The sequence below is a fragment of the Pelodiscus sinensis genome, chromosome 1 (assembly GCF_049634645.1).
Source record: "Pelodiscus sinensis isolate JC-2024 chromosome 1, ASM4963464v1, whole genome shotgun sequence".
Lineage (NCBI taxonomy): Eukaryota > Metazoa > Chordata > Testudines > Trionychidae > Pelodiscus > Pelodiscus sinensis.
Genome location: NC_134711.1, coordinates 126866696 through 126889589, shown reverse-complemented (window position 1 = coordinate 126889589; position 22894 = coordinate 126866696). Strand labels below are relative to the sequence as shown.

Sequence of the window (22894 nt, the reverse complement as noted above, 5' to 3'; positions counted from 1 at the left end):
CCCTTGAACACCAGACGACACTTTTACTGACAACAATTTTCGCTCACTGCCCTGTGAAGCCTTCTAGACTTCTGCCTTTTTGTTAGGGAAATGTAATTTACTCTGTTTACTCATATTGGTGGAAATTATAAATTCAATACCTTATCAAGCACAGGTTAATGTCAAGTAGCTTATTGACAGCAGCCATACCAGCATTAGGGGCACTGAGGGCCTTATCCTGACCCCCAATTCACAGTGGGTCCCTTACTACTAAATGTTTTGTCCTTCAATAGCTCTAGCCCCGGCTCTGTTATTTTTTATATAGAATACTGAAGGGAAGGGCCTTGTCTGTGCAAGAAGGTGAAAGGTGCTGGCCCCCCTTAGCTGTCCTGGATAATAAGCGAGGGCTAAAGACAGAAGTACAAAGACCCAGTCGGGGTGGCAGCTTTAGGGCAGTTCTCTCCCCTGTCAGGCAGAATCCCCGGACCAGCAGCAGAGACAGCCAATCAGAGCCGGCCCTTCTGCTGGCCCTGCAATGCTCCTCCCCTGTGGCAAGGGGCACAACTGAGGTGCAGAGCTTTCCCAGGCGGTTGCAAGCCAGGCACAGAAGCATGTGAGGTAGCCCCGCCTCATTTCCAGCTGCATCACCACTCGCTCACCTCTTTGCACCACCCACTGCGTCTCAGCAGCTCTCATGGCTGTTTTTTTTCTTCAAACGGCTGCGGCACACCTGTGAGTGTGTTCCGCAGAACACAGTTTAAGAAACAAGGGTGTAGACATACCCTTTAGAGACAACACTATTTACCCCCTCTACTGTGAAAACTGACCATTTGTTCCTACCATTTATCTTTTAACCAGGTACTGATCCATGAGAGGACCTTTCCTCTAATTCCATGATTGCTTATTTAGTTTAAGAGACCTTTTCAGAGGCTTTCTGAAAGTCCAAGTACAGTATATACACAGGATCACTTGCCTACATTTGGTGAGCCCATCAAAGAACTCTAGTAGATTGGTGAGGCATAATTTCCCTTTACAAAAGCCATGTTAACACTTTCCCAACATAGCACATTAATCTCTGAATCTGATCATTCTGTTCTTTACTATAGTTTTATTTACTTTCTCTAGTATTGAAGACAGACTTATGACCTGTAATTATCCAGATCACCTCTGCAGCCTTTTTTAAATATTGGCATCACATTAGCTAGCTCCTCCAGTCGTGGGATATATAAGCTTATTTAATAATAGGTTACATATTAAAGTCAGTAGTTCTGCATATTTGAGTTCCTTCAGAACTCGGGTGAATACCATCTGCTCCTGATGACTTCTTATTGTTAAATTTATCACTTTATTCCAAAACATCTTCTACCAACAGCTCAATTTGGGCTAATTACTCAGATTTGTGACCTAAAAAGAACAGTTGAGGTTTGGGAATCTCCCTCACATCCTCTGCTGTGAAGATTAATGCAAAGAATTTATTTAGCTTCTCTGCAATGGACTTATATTCCTTGATGGCTCCTTTAGCACACTGATCATCCGATGGCCCTACTGATTGCTTGGCAGGCTTCCTTATTCCAATGTACTTAAAAAACCTCAAACAAACTATGTGCTCCACAATGTATGTGGAACATTAACATATCAGTGTGATTCAGATTACCTTAGTTTTTGCATTTTCTTGGATTTGATTAGACTTGGAGTTGCATTTCTATATTTTAGCTGATCCTGTCCATTTTTTAAAGGAGGAAAAAGAAACCTAAAATAAGCCTTATATTGTCAACTATTCGTTTGCAGAGCTTGTAGCAGGGTCATATTGAACATGTCAGGTTCAAAGAGACATTTAAAAAATACCTTTCTCGTAATTTCTTCAGTTCCACATCTCTTTCACTTATTAATTCTGAGATGCTAACAAAATAATTGTGTTCTAGGTTTAACAGAGTTTCAGAAGCTGGAGAATGTATCAGATCGTGGTATACATCTGCAAAATCTTCATCCCAGCTGGGTTCTTCAGGTCTTGCATGTTCTAATGTTGTCTAGAAAGTAATAACGTTTAAATATTTTAAAGTATACTATGGAAATTTTTCAATTAGCATATAGAACCAAAGTCACTTATAATACTGAGTGAATCTTGCTGGTCAGTTTGTGCCAACATACACTAATCAACTTATAAGATTTTCCTTTTCTCATTTTGGCTTTTCTCCCTTATCTATCTACTTTCATCTTTGACATTTTTTCATTCTCCTCCACTCCATCTTTCTGTTTTCTCTTCATTTCTATCCCAACCATTCTCTTCCCCAGCACATTAGGGTGGAAATAACAGAACAGGGACTGCTTAGCCTCCAAATATGTATTAACTGATAGCACTACATAACATTCTGTACCTGAAAGGGAGTTAAAATAAAAATTATTTATCATCTCAAACCTGTGAGAACACTTCAGTAGCAGTTACACTCTTTAAAGATGGGAAGAATTTAGCCCTGAGAGCTTCATTCTGCAAACTTGTAGGCCTCCAGGCCAATGATCAACTTCAGCTATGTGAATAACATAGTTGAAGTTGACATACTTGCATCTGCTTACTGTGGTGTCTTCACTCTGGTAAGTCAACAACTGACTCTCTCCCATCAACTCCAACTACACTTGTCATTCCAATTGAGTACCAAGTCAACTGGCAAGCGCTTGGCAGTCAATTTATCACATCTGTACTAGACACGATAAATCAACTTCCTTTGGATCAATCGCTGCCCTTACAGAAGTAGTCTTTTCACAGATAGTTCCACTGACATTTCCTGAGGTTTTATCAGAATAGCCAAATTATCATCACATGGGTTGCTCAGTAATTGAATTTCAGTGTAATTTCTAATGCTGCCTAAATGCAGGAAACCCCTGGAAATTCATATTTCACAGATTCTGACTCACCTCTGTATAAGCTTTAGCCCAAGCATTTGCCAACTGGTGCATGTCTACTTCTCCTGATTTCACAGCTTCCAGGGCCACCTCTGCTTCTCTATCATGATCTTTTATGGTTTCACCCTCTATGAACTGACTAAGAGATTGTTTTAAGTCTATTGTAATAGAGAAAAGAATGTGCCATCAACAAGAGTTTACTATGAATAAAGGAAATTTCCAACAACTGCATGAATATATACTTTCAAACAACTGAAGTTTACTTGACCGCACTTCTTCCTCATATTGACCGCACTTCTCCCTCATACATGAATATGCAGTCAAACCATAAAAACAGCCAAATATTATTAACATTTCTTTTAACACCCTTTTGCTTAGTCTGTGACAGCACATCAATACACATAACACTGATAATTTACAAACCAATTCTTACCATTTTCTATGAAGCATGGTAAATCATGTAGGAGCATTAGGTGTCCATGCAAGTGGCTGGCATTCTCTTGCACAGGAAATCTGAGAGGTACTGTAAGCATGAAGCACTGATTTCCAGCATTGAAAGTATACAAAAACTCTCTCTCTCTAGTGTAGGTATTTCCTTTACTGGCCTTCATCTTTTTTTGGTTGATTTTCTGCATAATCAGCAATACAGCAGGTTGTATATTTTAAAAACAGGTAGTCCTGTGGCACCTTAGAGATTAACACATTTCTATGTATCTAGATCTATATAATAAATAGACAGACAGACTTGCTTTGCTTGCCAACCCCCCCTCAGATGGCTTGTGGCCAGAGAGTATGAGAGCTACACTCACCAACCCCCCTCTCTGGTGGCTTTCACAGCCAGAGAGCATGATGACAGGTCATTCTGTCACCTGGCAGGAAAAACTTGAGAGAGTATCATGAACTTTCGTGGGCAAAAACCAACTTCTTCAGTTGTATCTTTTATACATTCACATATTCCAAAAGTTAACAAAATAAAATACAAAACATGATTTTGGCAGTAATTAAAATATTACCCCTGACATAGTTTAATTCATTATACCAATGGGACAGCACTCTCCTAATCAGCATAGCACACCCTCATCATGTGAGCTACAGTGGCGCATCAGTGTGGAGCATCAGTGTGGTGCATGCGTGTGGAGGTGCCCTGAGACTCCTCAGATCACATTTAGGTACTTAAATAAGTGGTTTGCCTTTTAAAAGTGCTGGGCACTAGGGATGTAAAATCTCACTGAAAACGTTAACCAGTTAAACTCTTGTTCAACAGAGTAACTGGCACACTGCATCACACGCTGCAGGCGGGGGGAGGGAAGCTGCTCCAGCAGGGGTCAGGGGACAAGCCCAGCCCTGCCGCCGGTGGGACCCGAGTCCCTGAGGGCTTGGGGGGAGAAGTGGGATGAGCGGGCCGGCGGCCACAGCAGGGGTCCGCTCCGCCCCTCACTCGCTGGCAGCGGGGGCAGCGTGGGAATGGGGCCCCGGTTTGCTCCGCTCTGCTGGGGCGCTGCTCAGTGGAGCAGCGGGATGGCTTGGAGAGAAGCGGAGCGACGCAGCTGGGAGGGAGCAGAGCGAGCCAGGGCCGCTGCTAGTGAGTCTGGGGGGCAGCCCCTGGCTATGGGCGCCGCCAGCTGCCCTGGTTGGGGGAAGGGTGGGGCATCGGGCAGGGTGCTGTCCCGGCCCTTTACCAGGCGGGGGGGGGGTCACGTGGCCCGTAGCCCCCTCACCAGTCGCCTCTGCCAGGCGGGCCCGGGCGCAGACACCCGGCGGGTGGCCCCGGTTTCCTTACCCGGCCCGAGCCAGTCCCACCTGTCCGGCGGCTGGCGCCCCTGACGGGAGGCGGGGCGACGTTGGTGGCTAGCGCGCGCACAGCAGCCCCCTCCCCGAGCCCCGACGGGCGGAGCTGCCAGTCAGGGACCTCGGCCACTGGGGCGGGGCGACGCTGCTCCCGGCTTCTTCGCATTAGGCGCCGCAGATTCGCTGCCTGCCCGTTCGGGCCCCGCCTCCTTTTTTTGTGCCGGTGGCGAATGTGCTGGCGCGGCAACGCGAGCTCGCGGGGGGGAAAGGAGCGGCCCGGCCGCGATGGACAGGCCGGTCAGGAGGTGGGTGACTCTTCCCCCTCCCCGCGTGCACGGGCCAGAGGCGCGGTCCCGACGCGACCGTTACACGGGCGGGGGAGCCGGGGCCCGGCAGGTCGGAGCTAGGGCGGCGCAGCGCGAATGCCCCTGGCTCGCTCGCCGGGGGTGCAGCGCCCCGGGCGGGAACCGGTCCTCTGGGCCCTTCTGTAGCCTGCCCGTGGCCCTCCCTGGGCGTCGGGCTCGCGTGCAGCGCCCTGGCCCGGCACCTGCGCGGGGGGGGGGGGGGGGGAGGAGGAGCGATCTGACCGCCCGGCCGCACCACAACCTGTGTCGCCCCAACCGCTCTCAGCGCGCGCGCCCGCGCACCCGCCCCTGTGGGTCAGTCCCCGCTGTCTGCGCGCGCGCCCGCGTGGCTCCTTGTTTGAGGGGTGCGGGCCAGTGGGTGGGTTGCATTGTCCGCCCGGCCTTGTGGGGCGGCTCCCGAAAGCTAGTCACAGTTGGTGCGAGCGGGGTAGTTGCATTGCGGATGCTACATCCATTGACTGCGCCGCCGCCCGGGAACCAGACGTTACAAAGGCCATATTTACGCTGCAAAGTCGACTTAAAATACATTGATGATCAAAAGCCGTTTCAGTTACATCGCTGGCAGATCATGCCCTCTGTTGGTGCTCTTGTCACTAAAAGTCACTATCTCACTGTGGAGTTCATCATTCTCTTCTGTTGGGAGGTCTAGGAATGGATCGCAGCACACCCCGGATAAGATTATGGCTGTGTGTGCAGGTCACTGAATTTGTGGTTTCCAGAGACCTCTGTGACATTTTCCACTTCAGCCGAGGACAGCAGAGCTGAAGCTGCTCCCACACCTTCCCCACATAAACACACTGCTGCCCAGCCACCCCTGGCTGTGGGGGATGCGGGTGGGAACAACCCCAGAGCCACAGCAGCAGTGGGTGTGTCGGACTTTCGTCTCCCTAACCCATTTTTTTCAGATATATTTTTAGTCAGTGTCAGGTCACGGGCTTCTGTGAATTTGTGTTTATTGCCCATGACCTATACCTGACTGACTAAAAATGTTTGTGACAAAATTTTAGCCTTAATCATGGGATTGTTCTCACTGTCCTATGATGTTGCTCCGCGTCTCCCTGGTCTGGGCGGTCCTGCCACCCACATCCTCCGGGGCGAGAAAAGCGTCTCCGCGTCTCCCTGGTCTGCTGGGGGGAGTCCCCCCAGCAGACCAGGGAGACGAGGAGCAAAGCCTCGGAGGACACGGGCGGCGGGACCGTCCAGACGTGCCGCGGTCCCGCCTCCTGTGTCCTCCGGGGCGAGAAAAGCGTCTCCGCGTCTCCCTGGCCTGCTGGTCCCCCCCCCCCCCCCCCAGCAGACCAGGGAGACGCGGAGCAAAGCCGTGGAGGATGCAGGCGGTGGGACCGCGGTGCGTCTGGGCGGTCCTGCCGCCTGCATCTCCCTGGTCTGCTGGGGGGGGGGGGGGGCGCAGCTAGTGCGCCCCTCCCCCCCCCCCCAGCAGACCAGGCTTTTCTCGCTTTTCTCGCGGACGCCTGCGCTACTGGACCAACCCGGCAGCACCCCAGCTGCTCTGCCCCAGGCATCCTGATTCAGAAGCTGCTGGTCAGTTTCAGCCCCGAGGAGCGGCGCTACTGGACCAAACCAGCAGCACCCCAGCTGCTCTGCCCCAGATGTCCCCAAGTCAGCCTCTGCTGAAACTGACCAGCGGCTGACTACAGGAAGCCCGAGGCAGAATTTCTCTGCCTGGGGCTTCCTGGAATCAGCTGCTGATCAGTTTCAGCAGCGGCTGACTTGGGGACATCTGGGGTAGAGCAGCTGGGGTGCTGCCGGGTTGGTCCCCGCAGCGCCGAGGTGTGGCGCTGCGGGGACCTACCCGGCAGCGCCTCAGCTGCTCTGTTCCAGGCGTCCAGATTCAGCCGCTGTTGAAACTGATCAGCGGCTGATTCCAGGAAGCCCAGGGCGGAGAAACTCTGCCTCGGGCTTCCTGTAGTCAGCCGCTGGTCAGTTTCAGCAGAGGCTGAATCAGGACGCCAGTTCCGATTTACGTACAAATTCAACTTAAGAACAAACCTACAGTCCCTATCTTGTACGTAACCCGGGGACTGCCTGTATTCCATTTTTGACAGCCTTTCAGGGAGCCCTGCATGGACAAATCAATGTATCTGTGTAGAAGTCATTGTAGGATCAGTGTTCCCCTTTCACTGAATATTTGTGTTTGATTATTTTTTCCAGCTGTATTGTCCTGTATTGTTATTTCTTGTCTATATTTTTAACATTGCTCTTCTGAAATGCTGTAATTTCTTTGTCCTCACTCATAATGAAGTTGAATGTGCACAGTATATGTAGGTCTGAGTCACTAGTGTATAAATATACTATGGATCAGATCTTAGGCCCCAATCCTGCTATGAGCTCTGTGCAGGCAGACAGATCCCTGTTCTTATCAGAAATTCTGTTGAAGTTAACAGATCTACATGTGGGCTTGGGTTGGTTAGCATGAAACTTGTTACAGGATCAGCATCCTAAATAATGTGCTGGAAGTTTTGATGATACATAGGATAATATTTGTATTATTATCTTAAAATTTAGTTTAGGAAACAAAATCTAAAAGTACCAAGGAGAAAACATCTCAAATGAGTATACAAGGCAATTATATGATTTATAAAATAAATATTTTAGAAAAAAATATAGAGAGATATTGTGAACATATAAGAAATAAATCAAGTTAGCAATGAAGAGCCATTTACAGACAAAACACTTGAGTAGCAGGACACTAAAGTACGATGAATTGAGTTTACAGTTTATATGATAGCAGTGGCTATGTATATGAATAGAGGCTGATTTGAAAAGGGAATTTGTACAATGCCGAGAAACTAAAATTAGCAAGTAATTATGTTTGTGTTGAATGAATAATAACATATGCTGTTTTGTCACAGAAATAAGAAAATTGTTGATTATTCACAGTTTGGGGATTTTGAAAATGATGGTAAGTAGTCTATTATTATTCATACCAAAAAGTGTCAAGTTCTGCAATAGATTTGTCTAAAATTTTGGCAGAATATGGGCCTTTTCCTGTTGAATTCAGTGAAAAATCTTACTGGCTTCAATGGAAGCAAATTCAGGCCCTGTTAGAGTACAAGGATACTAAAGGACTTATCTAGCATTGCCTGGACTTGGGGGAGTTGGCATGCAGGCCTCCCCCTGGTGCTGCTTGGCCTTGGGGGGTGGGCAAACCCTGGGCCGGGAGGGGGCTGCAGAGGCCTCCTGCAAGCACTTCCTAGGCCTAGCCCTGGGGCAGAAGAGGGTGCTGCAGAGTCCTCTGCTGGTGGAACCCTGGGGTAGGAACGAGACGAGGAGAGTCACACAGGCTAAGCCCAGTGATGTTCCCAGGGGTGGAGGGTGCACAGGCTGGGCCTGGCAGTGTTTCTTGGGGCGGAGGGAGGAGTTATGCAGAGGATTTCTTGAACAGACTCACCAACAGATGCACAACTCTTTAAAGTATGTATGTGTGTATAATGTATATTACACAATAGCAGTGATATTTACATTGCTGACCTGTTCATAATATTGGGTTAGTCTAAGGCCCTCCTGCACAAAAAACTTGTAGGAGGAATCTTAGGATCGGAGAGCTCTGCTGAGTTCTTCTCACAGAGATTTCTCTGACATTTTTCCAGAGGGATAGTGGCCTATTCCATGTGCTTCCATTGAAAATGCCAGAGGGATTTCTGTAACTCATAGAGGTCTGCAGGAGTCTAGGACCACCTTGCAGAGGTCTAATACCTCTCTGCTAAAGTTTTATGTCTTTGTTGGTTTAGCTTCAGTGCATAGTAGTTCACCTCTTTCTGTGAAATAGAAGATAAGATACAGCTCTAGGGTTTTAGTCTGGGTGGGGAACAGCATTGTGCGCCAGTCATCCTCCTTATCCAGTTCACCAATTTCCCACTCTTTTCTTCTGCACTGATTACTGGCTCCATGGTGGAGTTTTCTTACGGTCTGAAGGTAGCAGCAAGCGATGGTATGACAAAGACAGCTGAATTTTCCCTTTTGCCTGTGAGAGAGGAAACTGGTAGGGATGCTCTCCAGAGTGGGCAGCAAAATCCTTTTCACTGTTCCCTTGCAGTGCCAAGGAAGAAGGGGGAGAGAAAAGGCCCCTGTCAGATGGGGGGAGGAACTTGGGGGATAGAGAAAATGCCCCTGCCAGATGGGGCAGGCAGGGAGAAGAGAGAAGGTCCTGGTGGAGGGAGGGGAGAGAAAGCCCTGCCAAATGAGGCTCTTCATGAGTGCCTCTTCACCCCACAACCCTCATTCTTGCACCTCCCCAGCTTCTGGCCCTGAGCCTCTCCTCAGCCCCCCACTCTGACTCCTGCAACACTCATGCCCCCAGTGTCCTGCCCCACCCCCGCCCACATTCCCAAGGCCCTGCACTGAATCCTGCACCCACCCATATGCTGCCAGCCACCTGCTCTGAAGTCAATGCTGGTCAACACTGGGAAAGTCTTCTAGTACTTCATATGTAGGCTCTGAAACTGAGGGAGATATTCTTTTACATTTAAAAAATATCCGTGTTAATTAATGTCTGTCTTCCAAAAGGTGCATCTTCAGTGGGGGTTTTTTCTGAATTTCTAATCTTCTTGCACAAAGATTTTCTGCGTCATTTTGAAAGCACTAAGAACTGTTTCCATTTCCCTTGTTTTTTATTTTGGCCCTCAATAGCTTATTTTGCATCTACCATTCTTTTGGCTGATTGATATATTGTACAAGCATGCCAACCTTTAGAAGAAAGCATGTGTCTGAGCTCTGTCCTTGAATGCAAGTGAACATTTCCCATTGGCTGCAGTAGGAGTTTCATGCGTGTATTCTAGGGGAGAATTTGATTTGTTATCTTTTGATGTATCCTTGCTCCATAGAGATTAACATTACAGTGGAACAACTCAAAGGTTATGTCTACACTAGGAAATTATTTCAAAATAACTAAATTTGAAATAATAACCCCAAAATAACTATTTCAAAATAAGCTTATTCCTCAAGGAAAGCAGGAGTACAGATTTCAAAGTAATCATCCTGTTATTTCAAAATAATGGGCTTGGTAGTGTGAATGCTCCGCTTATTATTTTGAAATAAGAGGGGGTTATTTTGAAATAACATTGTAGTGTATACCAGGGCTATGGATGGATGGTTTGTGCAATATAATAACAATGTGAATCTAGAAAACAGAGAAAAAATATTTTATAAAGCAGCCAGGAAGACATTTTTTTTTGTCCATGATATAGCATTCACCTCTGTCAGAGTCAAACTTTAGATTACTTATTTTAATGCAACTTTTTGCATCATAATTATCAGGGCTTGCCGAACTGCGGCAAGCCCCACTCACCAGCCGCGCTGTCCGGCGATCTGCGCAGATCGCCCGAACCCGGCTCTTCCGGGTTACAATAATAGATTGTATTATTTGTCGAGCCCTGATTATATAAAAAGTCAGCTAAAGACAAAATTTTAAAATTCTTGGACGAATTTTATTCTGATATTCTTGGTATTCAGTCTTTGTTCCCAGTTTGGTCCTTGGAGAACTAAAGAGGAATACTTGGTAAAGAGGCTCAATAAAACAGTAGGGAGAGAGATCTTTTTTAAGAATGGGAATCATTAAAAGGAAAAGATTTCAAACGACCAAGAACTGTAAGAATGTGATATATTGAATGATATTCAGTTATCAAAAGAACTTGACTCTCAGATGAATGAGTACTTTGAGAACTAGCGATCTTAAACGGTTAATTGAACAGTCGATTCAACTTCATGATTTCTTATTGGTTACGCGACTATTCTGTAGTCCCCGGGCATGGGTCCAGCAAGCAGTGCACTCTGGCCCCCCTCCCAAGGAGCTCCCAGTCACTCCATACTGCTCCCTCTGTATTAGCTACCCTCACGGACTGGCTTCCTTTTGCCCCATACTGCTGCCTCTGATACTAAAGCAGCAGCCAGCCCCTTTCTGGGAGGGGGATTCTGAGCTCCTAGACCTGGCGCAAGCCAGAACTAAGCTTCGCTGCCTGCTCACCTGGCTCCTATTCACTTTAACTGCAGAGCAGCAGCAGGGGTAGGTCCCAGACCCATTGCAAGCCAGGGTCTGCTTAAAAATTTATTGGGGTAGGGATGCATGTAGTGTATAGCATTAACCTGTAAGCTTTTGTTTATCGGTTAATCTACTACACTGATACATCCCTATTGAGAACACATTTGAGACTGAAACATTATCCCCATATTGATAATAATTTAAGACATAGATGTATAAGCTAATTATGTTATAAATATGATGGTCAAGTCTCACTATGATTATGATCTACATTTAACCTAGTACCTTTTGTTCAGGAGTCACCTAAAGCTAATTATAGCTACATCTCTTTGCTTTCTGATTATGATATTAAAAATTGGTTTAATAATTTCTAATGAAGGCTACGAGAACATAAATGTTTTATGTTTTTTTATTTGTGATTTAAAAAAGTTTTCTCAGGAAAGGGACTTTTTCTTTCATTATGGCTGGAGAAACTTGCACTGCAAGAGCAAAATGACTTCTAACTGGTGCATGTCTTTATAAACAGATGAAGACTTTGCCTGTATATCTGCACCTTCAAACAAGAAATCTAGAGTAATATCTACAGAGACAAATAGAGAAAGAAGGGAAAAGCAGAAAAAGCCACACAAAGAGGTGACTACAGTGCTGAAGAAAATACCCAATAAGAGGTGAGAGGTATTGAAGTGTAGTGAGTAGTGTGCAATAGAAGAGCTTCATCTCAACAATACTTTTATTATTCATAATACGGTGTGCTAGCAGGCTTAATGGTGGAGTCCCAGCCACCTACTCGATTGGTGGTATGGCTGCCCCCACTGGCCACTCACTTTGGCTGTGTCTAGACTGGCAAGTTTTTCCGCAAAAGCACGTGCTTTTGCGGAAAAACTTGCCAGCTGTCTATACTGGCCACTTGAATTTCCGCAAGAACACTGACTATCTCATGTAAGGTTGTCAGTGTTCTTGCGGAAATACTATGCTGCTCCCGTTCGGGCAAAAGCCCTCATGCACAAATGCTTTTGCGCAAGAGGGCCAGTGTAGACAATGCGGTATTGTTTTGTGCAAAAAAGCCCCAATCACAAAAATGGCGATCAGGGCTTTCTTGCGCAAAACCGCGTCTAGATTGGCATGGACGCTTTTCCCCAAAAAGTGCTTTTGTAGAAAAGTGTCCGTGCCAATCTAGACGCTCTTTTCCACAAATGCTTTTAACGGAAAAACTTTTCTGTTAAAAGCATTTGCGGAAAATCATGCCAGTCTAGACATAGCCTTTCAGTATTGCATCCCTGGAAACAGTAGCCCCTCTCTTTCCATTTTATGGAGAACAGTTCCTTTCCCAGGGCTTCTGGTTTTCATAGCACAACCAAATCCTGACCCTGCTAGGAGAAGAGGAAGCAGCATACCAAATTTGGTGGAGACACACCCACTCTCACTCACACTCTGTTTCTCTCTCTCACTCCTTTTGTCCACATGAAGCAGTGTGGATGTCAACAAAACTCTACACTGGTATAGAGATCTGCCCAGATAGGCACAATGCTGGTGTGGAGACTAAATTGGGTAAATTTGTGACTAATCTAATCTATGTAGTTATAGAGTATCCATCAGTATATTACATGAAAAAACTGTATGGTCTAGGGATGTTAAAATGTGTGTAATTGATTAACTGCGTAACCTCTGAAAGTTTCAGCGGTTACACACAAGGCAGTGGACAGCTCCTTGAGAGCTGGTGCGTGCTTCCCACCAAGCTCCTGGGGAGCTGGCTGCTACCCATGATACAGAGGCAGCAGCATGGAATGGCAGGCAGCTTGCCGGGAGCCAGTGCATATGGGGAGCCAGCTTTTAAGCTGGCTTCCCACAAGTACCAGTTCCCGCATGCCACCCTGCACTGCGGCTTCTGTATTAGAGGCAGCAGAGTGGGATGGCAGGTGGCTCCCCAGTAGGGATATAAGTGACTAGTCAGCTACCCAATAAGAATAAGCTTATCGGATAGTCACTTGACTTGTCACTCCCCACCCTTGCTGCCTCTATCAAAAGGAGAGAGAGGAGGTGCTGCTCCATCTGGTCCAGGGAAAGGGGGCTTTCTCTGCCAGGCTTGCCTCTATTGAACTCCTGAGCTCTTCTGGTCCCTGGGAATGAGTCTGCATTACCTCGGCTGGCTCACTTCCCCTTTTAGCAGCAGTTTCCGAACCTTGCACTTCTCATCCTCCTCCTTCACAAAATGCTATTCTCTCCCTTGCAAGCTGGACAATAGTGCCTTTTCCCACTTACAGGTGCAGTGCAGTGAATTGTTTAGACTAACTAACTTTGGGCTTCAACAAAAGTTGACAGAAATTCCAAGGTAAATCTTAATAAATGTTATATAAAATTGAATTTAATTATACTTATTTTAAATATCATTTTTGGTTAAAAAAAATTATGTGGAATTCCATGTCAGTAGGATATTTCCTACAAATCTCTGTGTGTGTGTGTGTGTGTGTGTTAGTAAGTTTGTGCATCTGTGAATGGATCCATCCATCTGTGAGTCCCTTTGTTCAAGAACTCCTAAATGGTAAGAGCTAGGCCCACCTAATCTGGTATGCTGCTTCCTCTTATCCTAACTTAAAGCAAGGTCAGGGTTTGGATGTGCCAGGAAAACAGGATGTGCTTGGAATGGGATAGTTTTCTATAACATGGAATGGGAGGGGGCTGATAGGAGGGACAGCTATATGCAGAGTGACCACCGGTGGCTGCAAGTGTGAGGGATGGTTATACTGCAGAGTGACCACAGGGAGGCACATCAGCGAGAGAATGGCCAACTGGGGACAGGGAGTGTTCATGTTGCCAGCCACTGAATCGAGTTAGTGGCCTCCACCACCCCAAACAGTGCCTGCCAGGGAAGGGAGTAGCCCTGTTGCTCCAGCCCAGCCCCACCCATGACCACTTCCTGGTACCGGGCAGCATGTCCTGCCACTCTCTCCCAGAGAACCCCTCCCCCCCCAGCAAGAGAGGCTGGGGCCAGGAACCATAGTCCAGCTGCCCCTGGAGAACTCCCCACTCCCCCCCACCCCAGGAGATGTCCACCCCTCCCAAGACAGGCTGGGGCTAGGAACTCAGCAGAGACACCAAGGCTGGGAACCACGGCCTGGCCCCAGACCAGCTGGAGGACGGAGGTGGACAGGTGGAGGCCAGGGCTGGCCAGCAGAGACCCATCCCCTCACCCAGACCAGCTGGGGGGCAAAGGAGGAGAACTGAGGTAGGGGCTGGCCCATGGAAGCTCGCCCTCCTCCCTCCAACCAGCTGGAGGCTGGAGTCAGCCTATGGATTCCCACACCAGCTGGAACTGGGAGGGGCAGTTGGTAGCTGGGACCAGCCCACAGGGGACCAGCCAATCACATCACTGTCTCCCCTTCTCTCCCCCCCGACAAGCAAATCCCTGCTTTCCCGCTTGGGAGGTACCAGCCTCCAGGGAGCACAGCCCTGGCACCCCAAGAGGAGCCGCCATTGGAAAGAGCCACATTTGCCACCACAGGAGGCCCCAGGAAGCCCTCTGATCTGACTCCTGTACCTCCCACCCCTGCCCTGAGCCTCCCCACGTCTCCGAACCCCCTTCCCTAGCTACTCACCCCCTGTCCTGAGCCCCTTCTTATGCCAAAACCCTCACTCCTGCACCCGCACACCCTGGGCCCCCTGCCCTTAGCCACTCCTCAGTCACGATCCCTTACTCCAGCCTTCCACATGCCAGTCTTCTGCCCTGAGCTCCTCACTTCCAAACCCTCATTTCTGCACACCTGCAGCTTCCTGCCCTGAGCCCCTCCACACTCCTGAACTCTCACTTCAGCCCCCCGACACACCACCCTCTACCCTGAGCCCCTCCTCACCTCAAAACTCCCAGCCCCCTTGCTTGGAGCCTCTCCTCAGCCCCCATTCCCTGCCGTGACTCTTGCACCCCCAAACCTTGCCCTGAGCACCCGTATACCTCCCAGCTCCCTGCCCTCACTACTGCACCCCCACCTGCTGCTCTGAGTTCCCCTCACACCCAAACTCCTGCTATGACATATGCACCCCATCCCTTGCTGTGACTCGGGTACTCTGTACCCCCTGCCTTAAGCCCCCCCCCACACACACCTCCCAGCCCTCTGCCCTGTCTCCTCCACGCCTTACTATGAGCCCATCAACCCCTGCCCTGAGCCCCCACATCTTCTAACCCCTGCCCTGGCTCCTGAACCCCCCTCCCACTGCCCTGAGGGCCCCCCCCCCCTTCCCTCAGTTCTGTCATTTAAATAAAGCAGTTAAGGATCCGAGCACGTCTGCTAGTGAAGTATATTTTTTCAGTCTGTTACTGATAATTAATGTATGTACAACACTTTGATGACATACAACATCCTGTATTGGTAAATGTGGAGTACTACTACTATATCATCTGAATTTTATAAATCTCTACTTGAGCAAGTGATCTGTTATAAAGGACATTACAGATTGTTGTAACATTTTAAATTAGTTTCTCTATGACTGCCAATTTATAATTACATTAACAAGTAGCTGCTCAGAAGTAGCTTCAGTTCTCAGAAATAGTAATCACCCAATTTACTGGACACTTTTTCCCTATAATATTTTTTTACTTGTTCCAGGTTAGCCTTAGATGACAAACTTTACCAGAGAGATTTAGAAGTTGCATTAGCCTTGTCAGTGAAAGAACCATCTGCAGATGTCATTGAAGTGCAAGAGTCACAAGAAAAAGGTTATCTTTACAGTTTAAATGTTTCAATTTTTTCCATTTGAAGCTGTTCCTTGCTTGTATTTGGGATCCTTGGTAGCTGCTATATAACTGTGCTGGTTTGTATTCTTTCTTTTAATAGATTAAGACCTGAACACTTCTTTTTATTTTATTGATGGGATGAGGTTTATCCTGCAAAATTGTGGTAGTACTAAGTAGTACTGTGCAATTTGGGAAAAAAAATACCTAATACAGCTACTTGTTTATAATATAGATTAGATTTCACATCTGGAAACTGCAGAAACTTACTTTGGCTGAATTCTTTTATTTTTTTGATATCCTGACTCTTCATAATGCTGATTTTCAAAAATGTATTTCATGCCCTTTTTTTTTATGCAGACACTAAAAAATGTGCAGCTATTGAATTAAAAAATGTAGGCAGCAGTTCCCTCCTCTCCAACTGCAGTGAAGATAGAGCTCTCTTAGGTAAGTTATTTTTGTGTCCACCTTTTATTAAAATTTGTAGGAATTGAGTTCAGATTTCCAAATAATCTTTTTTAACCAGTTTATCACGAAGAAGTGAAAATAAAACGCACAACATGCATACATGCGTGCACACAAATATTGTAAGGTCCTGTTTATCTCCATAAAATATCTGAATATTTTCAGCTCCCCTTACTCTTCAGTCTTATCACCTTGCAGCATTGAGCCTATAATATATGACTCAAGGTTCAAGTTGCTTAGGAGTGAATGGTACTTATAAGAGCAGAAATGTTGTGCAAACATGGCCAAAATATGTGCTATGCATCCTAAGATAAGGCATGTGTATGCCGCACTCTATAAATGGTTTTACACCTTTGTCTTTTGGATGTTTGATTCCAGAATAGCATTGGTAAATTTTACCAGCAAAGTGGACTCATCAGAGCATTTTTCAAAAAGATAAAATAAGATGAGAATTGGAAACATTTGAAAAAGCTCAGATGCTGTGCAGTTGGTGATGATCTTCAGAAATGTTCAGACTCATTTCCGGAGTTAAGAACCCAAGCCACATGCAACTAGTCTCTTTATTAATTTGTGTTAGTAAGACCAAGGTTTGTCCTGCAGGTCCCAATCAGGTCACACATGACAATGACATTCTGCCAGGTGGCTGTAGGCAAAGAAGAGCAGCATCTAAAGCTGTGTCACAGCAGAAGTTACTGACAGATGACAGTGATGAGGGAGACCATGCTGATAATTATGAGCCAGAGTTTGTGGCCGGTAAGTTTTCTGCTATTGCATTTTTCCTGCTGGGTATATTTTGAATATGTCTAATTGCATTGAGAGAGTACATATTTTCTATTTTCAGCCTTATATACCTTTGTTCTTCATTGAAATATATCAGTTGGTTATTAGCTATCTGTCCTGAATGCATTTCAAGAGACCAAAGCTAAATCTAGGTTTTTGACGTGGTCAGTTGAGTTTATTCATCCTTATTCATCCTTCAGTGTGTTTTTAGCCTAGGGCAGTCTTGCTTAAAGTGGTCCGTGAAATCACTTTGAGAAACATGCTATTTGGCCTCACTGGTTTGTTTATGTACTGGCGCTGTGGCCACGGAGCTCCTCATATTGGTTCCAGTTCGCCATTTGCAGCAAAGGTGATCCATGGGAAGCGGCGGCCTGGCCTGCACCACTTCCCGCATATTCCCTTGGCTGCAAATGGTAAACCAGAGCTATTGGGAGTCGCAAAGCTCTGTGGCCACGGTGCTGGTAAGTAAACAAACTGGTGCAGCCACTTAGCAGCTTTATCAAAGTGGTTTCATGGACCACTTTGAGAAACACTGGCCTACGGTTCCAAACGTGGTTTTTTTCGCAGAATGTGCTTAAAAAACCAGGTGACAGCAATAAACTGCACTCTTAGTAAAGAGATGTTACATTTCATATTTTTTTCTTTTGTTTTAGATGAGGGATTAGAGAGCAATTCAGATTTCAGTGAGGAAGATGATGAAGACTTTGCTGCAAAAAAAGAGAAAACTAAAGAAAATAAAAGGAAACAAAATAAGTTAAAAGTGCAAACAGAAAAAGAGAAGAAATCCCCCAAATACAGAAATAATGCTACAGGTAAGCTTGATGTCATCAACTAGAAATACAAGCCTTGTTTAGACAAACAGTGAATAGGCAATTGGAGTGTGAATCTGCAACATGCAATTGCGCAAAATGTTAACTGGCTCTCTTTGAACCCGACTACCATGTACTAAAAGTTCTCTAGTGCACACTGACCTATTCATATTCCAAAGCAAAGTCATTTTCAAAAAGTGAATGAGTGAAAGAACATTTCAGGTACTGTCCCTGTACTTGAGTCACCTTGCTGATCTTTTTCCTATTTTTTTAAACATTCCTCAGTTCTGTGAAAGACCTGCGAAAATAGTTTGTCAAGCAGTTTCCCCGATCTCAGGTAGTAATGAAACTGTCTATACACAATCTCCTGTCAAATGGACAACATAAAAATAAAAAATAATGATTTAATCTTTTTGGGTAGAATAAATTTCAGTGTTAGGAATAACAAGAGTAAAGTAAAAATGGACAGAAATGTGATCTGTTTTTTCAATTGACCAAGTAAACACATAACACTGATTGATTTAGGTTTTTTACATTATTTTACTTTGAGGTCCTTATCCTATGATTACATCTGTGAGGGCAGATCCATGTACCCACATGGATTTCTTGCAGGAAAGAAAGACCTTAATTAATTCTAGTGTTGTTAGTAGTACTGTTAGACATTTATTTACCACACTTGAGTTATAGGGTCACTGTGTCTCTTTAACATAATTTATAGCTAACCAACAGCTTTTTAAAAAATTATATCTTATACATGTGTTATATATAACACATGTATAAGATATAATTATATCAGCATGATCAGCAGGACATCCAAAAAAAGACCGACATTGTTGACCGGACAGCCAGAAGCGTTGGGCTCAGAATTCACACTGGCAAGTCCAAAGTGATGAAACTGAGGACAACTAACACCGACAAAACCACCATCATGGGTGAAGAGTTAGAGAAAGTAAATGACTTCAGGTATCTCGGCAGTTACATCTCGGTGGACAGCAACATCAACAAAGAGATCTCCGCTAGAATTGCCCTGGCAGCGCAAGCCTTCTGAAAACTTAACAACATTTGGAAGTCATCACTGTTGCAGACCCAGGACTAAACTGAAGATATATAGGTCAAATGTGCGCTCAGTCCTGCTGTATGCCATAGAGACTTAGAGGACTAACAAGAAGATTGAGAGCAGACTCAGAGGCTTTGATGGATGGTTCCTTCGTCGTATCCTCAGAGTCCGCTGGGAACAGCATGTTACCAACAAGGAGATAAGCCAACACACTGGCATCAACAATGTTGTGGACTAGATCAAGCAGAGACGCTGGAGATGGCTGGGGCATGTCCTTTGGATGAGCAAAACAAGATTCCCTCATATGGCACTCAGATGGACTCCACCTGGAAAGCGTAAAAGAGGGAGGCCGTTGGGCACCTGGAGGAGGACTGTGGAGGAGGACATGAAAGGAAAGGCACGACCTGGGAAGAAGTCAACCGGCTTTCTCAGGACTTTGAAGGCTGGAGAAGATTTGTTTGCGCCTTATGCTCCATCAGGAGCCAAGAGGATTAATAATACAATAATATACATGTGTTAAATAATTATGCGTCAGACCTGCTGGCGTGGTTAGTTTAAAAAAACATTTAAGCAAAGTTATATATTACAGCACCATTTTAGTTGTGATGTGGAAATGTTTTTTCTTGTAGAGCTTATGGCAGATTTGTGTTAACTTGTCACTTCATGCAGTTCTAACAATATGTTGCATGCCCGAAACCAGATAAAGTGGTTATAGTGTCTACTTCCACAGTAGGAAATAACTATGAAGCTGTAACATACTCAATTGGAAGATGTGATTCTCAAGATAAATGCTTCTGTATTTCTATGAATTGAATGATCCTCACTTTCACAGTAATTTTGTGCAGTGTGATTTCTTTAATAAAGAACACATTTTTTCACAGTTTTTTTTTCCCCCCCACAGACAAAGTGACTCCAGTAGTTTCTTCTCCATGGATTATCCAAGCAAAATCTCAGTCAACACTGGAGAAGTCATCAAGTTCTTCGGAACCTGTTGGAAAACCTTTATATACATCAAGTCCCTCAAGAGACAAGAAGAAGCCAAAATGGACACCACCAGGTATACCGTACACAGTAGCTGCAGACAAATATGCCTATTTAAATGTGGTTTTTAAAAGGTGTACTCAAAAGTATTTGTATTACTGAGTGAGCACCACATGATCAAAACATGAGCTACCCCGCTCACCTCTGAGTTACCTTTCCCACTTTCCAGCTACCCCAGTAACTTTCCTCTTGACAGGTCAAGGGTACTAAAACTTTTCCCCAGAGTGTGGCCCACATCTCAATATAAAGATTGTCTTGTTGACATCTCCTCTTTTAAAAGTTGTCCAGCTCAGTTGCACTGGATTATTCACTTTCATACAAAATAACAGTGGGAAAGTATTGGTGTTTTTGTAGCTGCCTTAGTACATAGGTGGGCAGTAATTTTCACAAGGAGACCACTCCATGAATTTTGGTAAGTCATCAGGGGCTGGCTCTGAGCCCCTGAAAGAGGAGGTACTTTGGGTGGAAGGGGCAGCAAGGCTGAGGGCTAAAGAGAGAGCAAGAGAGACTTTGTGACGCAGATTGTGTGTGCGGCATAGATTGTGTGTGCATTGACACAAGTGTGTGTGGCATTAAGAGTGCGTGTGCTGACTGCTGGTGAGTAAGTTTTTGAGAGATGACGTGCACTGTCTCTTTAAAATGGGGAAAGCTTTTCTGCTCGTTTGTCTTCCCTCTCCCCTCCTCTGCAGAGACAGGATATATGGGGGGAAGAGTGAGTGAGAGAGCTGGCTGCTGAAGAAATCTTAGAAACGGTGTATTCCCTGTTAAGACGGGCAATTAGTCACTCATACGTCAGACTGGAGAAGCTCTGTTGTGTATGTCGCTCTCTCTGACCCCTGTTTTTCAGAGATGGGGTTCAGGAGCAGGGAGACCCTCTGACTTCAGCATTATGCTTTCTTCCCTCTTTTCACCCCACCTCCTGCTCGGCACAGCTAATGGGGGGGGGGGGGGGGGGGGGGGGGGGGGGGGGTTCTGGGAGCAGCCCAGCTGCCGGATGGAGGAAGATGATGGGAGCTGAGTGGGCTGAATGGAAATGCTGGGTGGGCTGCATTCTGACCACCCCTGTTCTAAAGACACTGCAGAGAAGCCTGAACAACCCTGAGGAAAAGCACATAAAATCAGATGCACTGCCAGTGGTGACATACTCGATAACTACAACAGAAGGGGGCACAAATCTGTGGAAGACACTTTTAAATTCCCTGCCCCACTTCAGAGTGACATTGACACATTTCACTCTGTTACCATAGTTCAGCATTTCTTAAAATGTGATCTGCTGTACACTTGCTGGTGCTCTGCAGAGCAGGTCACATGGTACTATATTCCTTCATCTTTTTATCAACTGCTTTTACAGATATCCTGTCTTTACTGCCACAAAGAGACAAGATACATGAAAAAATAAAGAAAAAAGAGCCCATAGACTGTCAGTTTCCACCAGGGCAGGGGTGAGCAATAAGTGGCCCACAGACCAGAGGTGGTTCACCAGGATTAGTCCTTGGCAGGCAATTGGCACTTTATTTACTTGTGCATCTGTAGGTACAGCTGCTTCTAGCTCTCCTTGGCCATGGATCGCTGTGGGAAGTGGTGTCCGCGTCTATACTGCTGCAAGCATCTGTAGCTGCAGACACACAGGCAAATAAGACACACAGGTGGCCTGCTAGAGGCTAACCCTGGTGAACTGCATCTGGCCCACAGCCACTTATTTTCTACCTCTGCAGTAGAGACTGCCGCTATGCAGAAGAGAAAAACTATGAATCTCCCACAGGATCTGTTCTGTCTGAAACTGAGAGCTACCTCTCAGAGTCCCCAACAGGGCAGGGTCAGGAGGTATAAGCAGAAGAAAAATATTCCAAGGAGCATTAAACTAGGCAATTAAGCAACATGTATAATAGGAAAGGAGGACCCGAGAGGCGTGTGTAAGAAAAGATGACCAAGCAGAAAGGATCCACGTGGAGAAGAAAACAGATGAGAATGAGAAATGTGAAATAAAAAGCAAGAGTCAGCAGCAGTGTGATTTAACTTTTTCAAAAAGGACCAAATACTTGTAATAAGAAGGTTACTTCTTAGCTCTTCTGCAATGTCTCATTTATAAGTTAATGCCAATAATTTCTGTTAATTTGTGACACTTGTTTTATTTTAAAATGTTTTCAGCTGCCTCAGGATTCACTAGTAACCCACTGGGAGGAATTTCAGTTAAATCACCTACTCAGGGTCTCAGACTTGGCCTGTCCAGATTAGCACGAGTCAAACCACTTCACCCAGCTGCTGCCAGCAGTTGAATGATCTATGGAAGTGTCTCTCACTTGAAAGACTACAGCTTGAAAAGAATTGAGTGCGTGGAGCGGTTCTTTTGGTTTTTACACAGGATTGAAAACAAATGAGCAGTAAATTATTCATTAAACTATTCATTCAGAGAGAATAAATGCTGTTGTTATTGTGAATCTATTGTTAATAAAAGGCCTACATCCTTCAGGGTGTGGTGTAGCACCAGTGAAGTGCTGAGCATCTTCAGCTGCTCTTCAGTAACATTACTTTATCAAAGAGACATCAGGTTGCTCAGTACCTTGATGGATCAGGCCCAAAGAAAGGGATGGTGTATTTGAGATTGTACCCTCCTGATGTCTAGCCTTTTTTTTTTTTTGGGGGGGGGGGGGGGGGGGGGAGGAAGGAGAAGGGTATTATGCATCTAAATATTAGGGATATAAATGGTTAACTGGTTAACCAGTAAGCATTATCCTTACTGGGTGATGCTTACTGGTTACGCTTTACTGTTGGGGGCTGGAGCAGCCCTTTGCCTGCCATGGGCAAGGAGCTGCTCCAGCCCTCAGGGCCTGCTGTGGAGGGGTTGCTAGAGCCCAGCTGCAATGGGCGGGGGGACTGCTTCAGCCCAGCCAGACTGGAATGCCCCTCTGCCCATCCCATTTAACAGATTAACCAGTTTAACATAATGTTAAACTGGTTAACTAATGAAACGGAATTTTACATCCCTACTAA

The 22894-nt window shown here is 45.8% G+C and overlaps 2 protein-coding genes across 7 annotated transcripts in view; one reads left to right on the top strand and one right to left on the bottom strand.

The window, feature by feature from the left end:
• The window catches only part of FERRY3 (FERRY endosomal RAB5 effector complex subunit 3), a 38927-nt gene extending 34028 nt beyond the window's left edge, over positions 1-4899 (bottom strand). Inside the window, exons 1-4 of one of the 6 annotated variants that reach the window (XM_075900664.1) lie at positions 4658-4899; positions 3311-3506; positions 2890-3035; positions 1825-2006 (exon numbers count right to left, since the gene is read on the bottom strand). In XM_075900664.1, the coding sequence (XP_075756779.1) occupies positions 1825-2006; positions 2890-3035; positions 3311-3506; positions 4658-4831 (698 nt within the window). In that variant the 5' untranslated portion in view covers positions 4832-4899. Of the gene's footprint in view, positions 1-1824; positions 2007-2889; positions 3036-3310; positions 3565-4657 lie in introns of those variants that run through there. The other 5 variants (XM_075900696.1, XM_075900687.1, XM_075900668.1 and 2 more) reach the window with 5 other exon arrangements.
• RAD51AP1 (RAD51 associated protein 1) lies at positions 4863-22550 on the top strand. The gene is made up of 9 exons (XM_075900720.1): positions 4863-4970; positions 7904-7953; positions 11555-11696; positions 15627-15736; positions 16112-16198; positions 16817-16969; positions 17650-17808; positions 19764-19919; positions 22052-22550. Exons 1-9 carry the CDS (start codon positions 4951-4953, stop codon positions 22177-22179), a joined length of 1005 nt encoding a protein of 334 aa, XP_075756835.1. The 5' UTR covers positions 4863-4950; the 3' UTR covers positions 22180-22550.
• Positions 22551-22894: the final 344 nt, after the last annotated feature.

Coding starts and splice junctions, on each gene's coding strand:
- RAD51AP1 (XM_075900720.1), top strand. CDS start 4,951: ATGGACAGGCCGGTCAGGAG. Junction 11,697..15,626: donor AAGAAAATACCCAATAAGAG/GTGAGAGGTATT, acceptor TACTTGTTCCAG/GTTAGCCTTAGATGACAAAC. Junction 19,920..22,051: donor GCCAAAATGGACACCACCAG/GTATACCGTACA, acceptor AAATGTTTTCAG/CTGCCTCAGGATTCACTAGT.